Source organism: Lacerta agilis, chromosome 2 (genome assembly GCF_009819535.1).
Source record: "Lacerta agilis isolate rLacAgi1 chromosome 2, rLacAgi1.pri, whole genome shotgun sequence".
Classification (NCBI taxonomy): Eukaryota; Metazoa; Chordata; class Lepidosauria; order Squamata; family Lacertidae; genus Lacerta; species Lacerta agilis.
This window is the reverse complement of record NC_046313.1, coordinates 101,193,873-101,203,382: the sequence shown is the minus strand read 5'-3', so window position 1 is coordinate 101,203,382 and position 9,510 is coordinate 101,193,873. Positions and strand designations below refer to the sequence as shown.

The window sequence follows — 9,510 nt, the reverse complement described above, 5'->3', positions numbered from 1 at the left end:
CCTCGCCACGTGACACCGCCCACTTATTTATTTATTTATTTATTTATCGGCTCGCGCTCTCCGCACGCCTCCTTCCCTCCTTCAGCCGAGCAGCCTTGTGCCCCGCGCGCCGCGCCGCCTCCTCCTCCTCCTCCTCCTCGTCGTCACGTGGCCCTGAGCGACGCCGGCTTTCCGGAAGTACGTCACGAGAGCTCGGGCCTGGCTCCTCCTGAGTTCTCCCCTTCCCACCCCCACCCCCACGCAGCTCGGAACTTCGGCTCGAAACAAAACAAACCGCGGGGGTGGGAGAGTCGCTGCCGCGGCCCCTCGTGTGTGTGCGCGCGCGCGCGCGCGTGCTGCGGGCTGGGTGGGGGAGGGGGCCTGCGAGTGACTGTTGGGGCGGAGAAGGTGAAGAGCCGCGGCGGCGGGCGAAGGTGCGCAAGGGCGGGGCCCGTCAGCGGGAGGGCGGCGGAGTGGTGAGCCCTGAGGGAGGGGGAGGGACCTCCGTCGAGGTGCGGGGGGGGAGAGTCACTGAGGGGGGAGGGGGTGTATCCGTGTATTTGTGTGTGTGTGTGTGTGTGTGTTGAGGGGCTGGGTCGTGTCGCGTCTCTTGGTCGCGGGGAGAGCCCACACACACCTTGGCCTCCCTCAGGTGTGACCCTTTTCGGCTGGGGGTGGGATCCACGAGCTGTCACTGTGCAGGTGGGTCCCCTTTTGCCCCTTCTGGTCTTTCCCCTACAACAGGGGGACCGAAGAAGTGGCTGCAAAAAAGGGCCCGTGGTCTTGGGCCTGGCGGTGCTCCGGGCTGCAGCCTTGTTTCCGTTGCGTTGCACGTTGCTGCAGGTGCTGTGTGTGCAACCTCAGAGGCTGAGAGCTTGTGGCAGCCCCTGTTTCCTGTCGTGTAGGAAGCTGTCAGGTGCCAAAAAAGCAGGTGGGCGGAGGCACCTGTATTCAGCAGGGTCCCTAAGTGCGCAAGTTGCACCCCCCACCCCAGACTTTTTCAGACACGTGGAAATAAGGGGTGTATTGTGGGGGGGCTGAAGGATATGGCTTTCTAGGCCATGGGCTGACTCTGTGAAAGAAGCTCGGGAGGCGTTGCAGGAGGGTGTGTGTGTGTGTGTTGCGCGATACAAAACCCGAGGAGTTGCCTTTGCTCTTCTTTCCAAATAAAGGCTCCTAGAAGCAGGCGGTGGGGATTATTGCGGCATGTGGTTCATGCCAACTGGCGAGAAGTAGGGAGAGGTCCGAAAGTGTGGGAAAAGAAAGTGGCTTGGTTAGGTCAGTGCAGTGAAAATAGCGTAGCTGCTTTGTTGCTGGTGTCATGAGATGAACAGCTCTCGCAGCCAACCAGATGCCCAGAGGCAATGTTATAGCAACCAACTGTGCCACAACAACTTAGATGAGACCTCAACTTCAGCTGGTGAGCTGATGGGTTCAGAAAAGATAGTTATTTTAGGAGTACATTACCACTTTCAGGGTTGTATTTTTTTTTGGGGGGGGTGTACCATTGTAAATACAAGGTTTATTGGTGCCAAAGTTAACCATGTAGTAGCAATTAACAGGTGTTTAATGTACTGTATTTTCTGGGTGCTTAAAACACTATTTACATCTACTAGATTGTGAGCCTGAGAGCAGGAGCCATCTTCTCATTGATATTTGTAAAGTACTATGAGAGCCTTTTTGGCTGAAGACTAGAATAAAAATACAACAAATCTGTAAAGCAATGTAGCCTTCTGCGTCAGACCTACCTGAATCTAGCCTTCTACGGGTCAACATGGGCCTTGAGAAATCCTTTTTTCCATGGGCTGTAAAAATGTTTTATCTGCCACTGATCTGAGCAAAATTGCAAACAAACATGAGAAATTTGAACCAAAATGCTGATGAATTTTCATGAAGATTTTTTAAAATAAAAAAAATTAGCAAATGGATATGGTAATGTGGATAAATGAATTTAAGGTTGGAAACGTTACAGGTGGGTAGCCGTGTTGGTATCTGAAGAAGTGTGCATGCACACGAAAGCTCATACCAGGAACAAACCCAGTTGGTCTCTAAGGTGCTACTAGAAAGAATTTTCGATTTTGTTTTGACTAAGGTTGGAAACATTAGGAATGGAAATACAAAATCAACATATATGGCTATCCTTGTTTTTAGGCAGGATTTATGAAGGCTCTAAATTTTGTTCTACTGCTTTGGGGATGGATCAGTTAAGAAGGCTTGTTCTTTTGCAGTTCCTCCTTTGCTGCTTTCCAAATTTGTTTCTGTTGTGTGTGTGTCTGAATAAGTGCTGTTTGTTCCTAATAAAATTTGCTTTTGAAAGACTCAGTAGCTGAGTTACAGGTAGGTAGCCGTGTTGGTCTGCCATAGTCAAAACAAAACAAAAATAAATAAATAATTCACTCCAGTAGCACCTTAGAGACCAACTAAGTTTGTTCTTGGTATGAGCTTTCGTGTGCATGCTTGTTCACAGCCTATGCACACTGTGGTCTGGATCTATGGGACAGTCCTGCTTTGTTAACTGCGAAAGATTTTCATATTATGTAAACATGATTTTATGTGGAGAGGGAAATGGGTGTGGAAGAGATTTTTTGAAGATGAAATGGGAGTTTATTGGTTATGTTCTGGTGTATTCCAGAAGCTGGACGTTTCTGAGAAGAAATAATTATTCGCAGTGCATAGTTAACTGGAATTTGCCACCACAAGATGTAGTGATAGCTGACAATTTGGATTTTTAACAGTGGTCTGCTAGGAATCTCAGCAATTTTTAAATAGTCTCGGGGGGGGGGGAGAGTTTGGGAACCACTGGTCTAAAGACTATGTCCTCTGAGGGGTGGAAACCAGAATCCAGCTGCACTGACTTTGCAACAACTGGATCCTATGAGAGTAGCTTCTACAGGTTAGAATGTTCTGTGCCTGCTGATGACTGGCTCTCCCAGTAGAAGAGATAAATCCTGGATGAAACTCCAGGCCTTCTTTCCTCTCCACCCATTTCAAAGCAGTTGCTGTTCCTTACACTCAGAACAGATCAGCATTCACATTTAAGAGCCAGATGCTAGTTCTTGGTTCCTTTTGTAGTGATGCAGCCCTGTGCAGTGTGTTTTCAAGAAGGCACCACAGTTTGGGATATGCCCAGCTGTGGCATGTAGTGCCCTTTGTTGCTCAGACTTGGAGAGCTTTTCACACTTCTCCTATTCTCCTTCATCATAGCTACTGCCTTAGAGGCTATTATTTTATCTCAGGCTTACGCCTGAGTCATGGACTCCTGGTTGGGAGTGGTTTGGGTGTCTTTTAAGTTTAATGGGAAGTGAGCTCTGGCTCATGGAGTGTTCTGTCTTGTTCATACTTGGCTATTGGGAGGATTGAATTGCGCTTGGAGTTGATAGCTTAGAATTCTTAGTGAAGAAGAGCCCTTTGAAATTCTCAAGCATTTCTGAAAGGCTATGAGTCTATATTTTTATATAAAGTTTATATAAGGTTAATCATGGGCAGTAGTATACTGTCTGGCAGAAAACACATGGAAAGGCAAACTCTTTGAGTATGGCTGGGTCTTTTGTAACTGGTAGAAAAGTTTTAGAGTAGTAGTTTTCCATCTAAGTTGTGTGCCAGTTTTCACCTGGCGTCTTGGGCCATTTGCCAGGCGTACATTGATGTGTGCCCTGGACCCTCCTTTAAACACACACACACAACACACACACACACACAAAACTGGCTTATTTGGGCAGCTGGGTCTAGAGACTATTTTAATTTCCCAGAATTGGGAATGTTAGAGGAAATCAAAATGGTGTCTAGATCCAGCAACTCAGTTGTAAATCAAGCAGACCCATCCATGGAGGAAGAGTGCCACAGAGGACCACTTTGCCCAGGGCCCCCTAAATCTGGAGGTGTCCATGTTCCTACCCATCTCTAAGGTCTGCCACTTGGGACTGTCACTGTTACTGCGTACCTCAGTCTTGACTGCTATGTTTCCTAGTAATACTTCACATTCAGAGTGTAATCCAATTTGCTGAGGCCTGTGAATGGTGGGGAGTACTAAGCTCACCAGGAGCAACAAAATATAGCACGATTATACTGGTGACAGAAGGGCAAAGTAGTGGCTTGGTGAGCTCATTGGAGATTCAGGGGACCTGGTGTTGCGTATGAAGGCTGCCAGTTGTGGACTATTTGTTGTCCCTTTGTGCTCCAGGGTATTTGAAGCAATTGCCTGGTTACATCTTCAAAAATGTTGTTTCCTGGGTGGGAATTTGTGTGCTTCTTGCAAGGAAAGTCCTGTCTGGTCTGTATATTTGATGCTCAAGTCATGCTTCTCTTGAGGTACATACGTAATCTGGCCTTTGTGCAGGCAGTTATCCTTGAAATTTAACTTATTGAACCTAGGTGGTATTTCCAAGTAAGATTTCCTAGGCTTCACCTTCACTGTACTGTGCTCAGGAGGCAATAAGTGGGGAAGAGCATGTTAAGGCTCTCTATAACTGAATTGACAGGTGATGAATCTGAAAAAGTAAAGCATTCAATTTTGGCTTCCTTCTGACAGCTTAACCTCCTGTTTGTTCATGGCAGGTGCTGGAGAGTGAAACTGGTATTTGACAGCTTAGGTCAGGCATAGGCAAACTCCGGCCCTCCAGATGTTTGGGACTACAATTCCCATCAGCCCAGACCACTGGTCCTGTTAGCTAGGGATGATGGGAATTGTAGTCCCAAACATCTGGAGGGCCGGAGTTTGCCTGTGCCTGGCTTAGGTCTCTGAGCTGGCTAACCTGATAGTGGTGGGCAGGCTAGCAGGGAAAGGGAATTGGCCAGTAGCTGCATGGAGTGCAGTGGGAAGCCTGTATTGCTCACCCTGGCTGGCAGTAACAAGCAGGGGTGTCTCTGATTACCTCTTCAGAGAGCTACCTTTACTGTATTGCTGTAACGATGTGATGAATATTTAAGTTGTAACTGGCCTCTTAGATGCAAGGCACTCTAATGGACAAGCAAATGGAGGGGTGTTGGTAGATTTTGGAAAGCCCCAGGAACTCCGTAACTTTAAAGGAAATTTTACTGGCTTTTGCGCCCATTCAGAGAATCATGTTCGTTCTGAAGCAGCAGCAACCTGTGTGGAAATCAACAGTCTTGTGCTCAGCTGTTTCTATTGCACCCAGTAATGGAAAGGGATCAGATAACAGCACTCTGGCTTTGACAGACTACTGAGCCGCCCATTTGTTCTGGTAGAACTAGATCCTCACCAGGATGACTTTTTGTCTTACGGAAATATTGCCTGGTACATCTTGACTGTGGTCATGCAATGTAAAATAAAATCCTCATCTCAAAGTGCGTGTAGATAAGACTGTGCCTAATGGCACTACCTTCAATGGGCAGCGCTTCCCATTCCGATCAGTAGTACTGTTTTCGTTTTTCAAAGCAAAGACATTTGTGCTGGCTTTCCCTGTCGTGTGTGTGTGTGTGTGTGTGTGTACATACACAAAGCACTTCAGTAAGGCTTCTGACAGCACAAGTATTTGCCGTTCCTCTGCTACCACCCATACCCATTGTGTTCCTCCATGTGCCCCCCAGGCATTTGTTCCTTGCCAGAGAGATTGACCACAAAGAATCGCCAAGATAGCTGGCTCGGGAAGAAAACGTCGCACCCCTGACCCAGACTCTGTCACCGACCCCGGCGGGCCGTTTGTCTCATCCAAACGGCTGAAAATGTCCAACAGTGCCAGCATCCCTGGCCAGAGAAGAGCAGCACGGGGCGTGGAAGATGCAACCAGTAAGAAGAAGCAGAAGGACCGAGCCAATCAGGAGAATAAGGAAGGCGAGAGGCCAGTTGGCAGTGACTCAAAGAAAGGTATGGTTTTTTGCTATAGGTACCTATTGTTCTTCAGTCGTTCAGTCGTGTCCGACTCTTCATGACCCCATGGACCAGAGCACGCCAGGCACCCCTATCCTCCACTGCCCCCCCCCCCGCAGTTTGGCCAAACTCATGCCAGTCACTTCGAGAACACTGTCCAACCATCTCATCCTCTGTCGCCCCCTTCTCCTTGTGCCCTCCATCTTTCCCAACATCAGGGACTTTTCCAGGGAGTCTTCTCTTCTCATGAGGTGGCCAAAGTACTAGAGCCTCAACTACCTATTACTCTATGTTTAAATCCAGTATAAATACTATGTTTATATAAGTATGCTGGATCAATTGAAAGGTTGAAAACTATGTACATAAGGCTGATTACTGTAGAGCAAATGGAGGGAGTACCTTAAGTTAAGGCTCAAAAGGACTCAGGACACCTAGTGACCAGGGCTGGAAAAATACTAGTAAAGTTCCTCAATATCACTGTTACATACTTTTTGTTCAGTGCACAAAGTACGCTAAACTTGCCAGAAAGTGCTACACAGAACCCAGCTGTGACACCATCTCTACGCAAAATGTTTACAGTCGAATTATGCTCACAAGACCATAACTTTACTGTTGATCAATTAGTCAGGAGTCATTGCCATCTGCCAGTTGCCAAAGTCACACCCATTATTATTATTTGTACCCCACCCATCTGGCTGAGTTTCCTCAGCCACTCTGGGCGGCTCCCAATCGAGTGTTAAAACAATACATACATTTAAAACACATAGCTTTCCCCAAATAATTGTGGGAACTATTATTTATTAAGGGTAGTGGATGGTATACAAATTTAATTAAGTTAATAATAGTAGTAGTAGTAGTAGTAGTAGTTATAGCTCTGTACGGGGTAAGTACAGTTCCCAGGATTCCTTGGGGGAAGAATGTGCTTCAAAGGTGTGTTGTGGATGTCATGGCCACGGTTGTAATAAATTTGAATCCCCACTCTACCTATCACTCACATTGAGGGAATTAAGTCACCCTGCAGCCACTCTTAACAAGCATAATTTTAAGAGTTGCTTAACGAAGTGAGAAGGACAAAGTGTTCCATGTTGTGTGATTTTTTTAATATACAGCCCAAGTATGATAGGCTGCACTAAATGTGGAAGCAGAGCAAACAGATGGCATGGAGGTGTTGTGTATGAGTGTTGATATTGTCCAAGAAAGACCTTCCTGAAAAGGTGAGAATGGAAGAGAGCTCTAAAAGGTGGGCTCAGTGGGTTTGGCAAATGCAGAAGGGAAAATTGCTCCAGGAATAGAAAGGATCACAGCACAAGAGACACGGGTATAAATCAGGAGTAGGCAAACTGTTTGCTTCCAACAGCTACATTTGGGGCAACCCAGTCAGATGGGTGGGGTACGGACAAACAAATAGTAATAATAATTCATTGGGGATGGGCAGTGGATGAGGGGGCATACACTTTCACATGCACACGCACAAATGCACACAGAGCTCCAAAGGAGGCAAGCAAGAGGATCACAGCGATCCCATTGTGGTTCTCCTATTCCTTGTGTCCAGGAAAAGCTCTTTGGCTTTTACCAACAGCAATCGGCTGCTGGGGGTGGGGGACGGACAGGCATGTTGTGGGCAGTGATTCCATTGGGCCACTCCCTACACCCCAGCTGAGAGGAGCTGACAACCTGTTTGGTGGACTGAAGGGAGCACAGCTGCAATGAGAGAGAAGGCACACCTAGAGAGCCATCCTAGTGCACCTTTCTCATGCAAATCATGCTCTGTGCAGCCTGCCAAATTTGATTGGTGTGCTGAGTGTGAAGGTGTCTAAGCAACTTTCAAGTTGCTCACAGCAATGTGAGGTGGAAAATTTTTTGAAAGCAGAAATTGTCCATTGCTTGTTTTTTCTATTGGAAAGTATCCATTTCACAAGTTCATTACCAACAATGTATGGGTGCCAGTTTCAAAGGCAATATTAGCCAAGCTTGACAGTTCTGAAATTGTACTTTATGTCTTTTGGGACATTATCCCTAGCAAACTATGCAAGTCAGCATATCATGCTCAGTTGTTCGGGTTGCTAGATTGTGTTGTGAGTCAACAGTTTTCAGAATCTTTGTTTTTTTCTTAAATTTAAACAACATAAAGGAAGTGCCTGCTAATGACTTTATTTTTTAAAGAAATATTCCAATTTAAAAATCTATGTTTTCTACACAATATGCATGTATTGATCAGAATAATTTCTGATGCAAAATCACCTTATGCAAATTTGAGGTTTCCGATTCAAAATTTTATGGGAAATCCACATCACTAGTTGCCCACCTGTGGTTTCAGTAGATGAAGGGAGCAAAGATTAAAGATGACTCGTAAAGGGTGAGTATGTCTGGGAGACGGAGGAGAAGAAACGATGAAGAGCCTTGTGCTATGGTCAACTGCTATAAATTAAGCTAGAAAGGGGCAGGGAGCCAACGCAGAGAGAGAAAGTCAAGCTCTTAACAGTGTTGCTCAAGGCAGTTTCTTTTGAAGGATATAATATGACTCAGGCTTTGCCATGCACTGTTCCAGAACCAGCTGCCTGCTTCTGTGCCCTGAGCTCAATGCACAGTTGCAGCCTTAAGGGCTGTTTTTCTTGCTTAATGCTCTCTTGCATACCCAAGTGTTTTGCAAATTGTGGAAGTCTTGGACACTGGCAGCTTGCAAAACGAGTACACACCTTTCCGTTCACTATCTCCTCCACTCTCTCCAAATATTTATAAGAGAAAGCACTCTCTCTCTCTCTCTCTCTCTCTCTCTCTCCCTGCTCCACCTTTGTTCCTTTGTTCCTTGTGATCATGGACAGGTGTCACCGGTGACCATATACACCAGGGGTCAGCAAACTTTTTCAGCAGGGCGCCAGTCCACTGTCCCTCAGACCTTGTGGGTGGCCGGACTATATTTTTTTTTGGGGGGGGGAACAAATTCCTATGCTCCACAAAGAACCCAGAGATGCATTTTAAATAAAAGCACACATTCTACTCATGTAAAAACACCAGTCTGGCCCCACAAATAACCCAGAGATTAATTTTAAATAAAAAGACACATTCCAGTCATGTAAAAACACACTGATTGCCAGACTGTCGGCGGGCCAGATTTAGAAGGCGATTGGGCTGAATTTGGCCCCCGGGCCTTAGTTTGCCTACCCATGATGTACACAATTTCAGTAAATTTAATTATGGATTAATCGTCATTTGATGTACAACAGTTAACATTTCAAGTAATACTGCTGGTGATACTTGGAGGTGCTGTTTTTGAGGAGGCTGTCCCTTAAAGGAGAGGCAGCTTGCCACTAATTGTGGTTGATTGTGTCTGACATTATTCTCTTATCTCTCATGGTGCAACATGCAGCGCACCAACTTATTACTGCTGCTAATTATTGTCCTTCTGTGGTGGAAAGAACAGGTCTTGAGGCTGACAGTTGCCTTTCTTTGGTCTAGATAAAAGCTACCTTACAGCACCACTGTTCTAATAATAAGTTCAGTTAGGGGAAGAGCAGATTAGAACTCATAGCAATGAATCATCAACTCCTCTTGCTGTAAATCTTCTTACTGGGTTATTACGGCAATTGGATGTTCAGCCAGCTTAGGCTGGTTTAGTGATTTCCATCTTAAATTATTAGTTCGGTTTGCATCGCTGTTTATATGTAGCTCTCTCTTCCATAAAGAAACAAGCTAGAGTGTTCATT

General features: G+C 46.0%; 1 protein-coding gene across 12 annotated transcripts in view; it reads left to right on the top strand.

Moving 5' to 3' along the window:
• The first annotated feature begins 152 nt into the window (after window positions 1-152).
• The window catches only part of USP19 (ubiquitin specific peptidase 19), a 42,373-nt gene continuing 33,015 nt past the window's right edge, over window positions 153-9,510 (top strand). For 7 of the 12 annotated variants that reach the window (XM_033141384.1, XM_033141383.1, XM_033141381.1 and 4 more), the window contains exons 1-2: window positions 345-413; window positions 5,527-5,803. In XM_033141384.1, the coding sequence (XP_032997275.1) occupies window positions 5,662-5,803 (142 nt within the window). In that variant the 5' untranslated portion in view covers window positions 345-413; window positions 5,527-5,661. Of the gene's footprint in view, window positions 178-344; window positions 414-1,113; window positions 1,400-5,526; window positions 5,804-9,510 lie in introns of those variants that run through there. The other 5 variants (XM_033141387.1, XM_033141386.1, XM_033141385.1 and 2 more) reach the window with 3 other exon arrangements.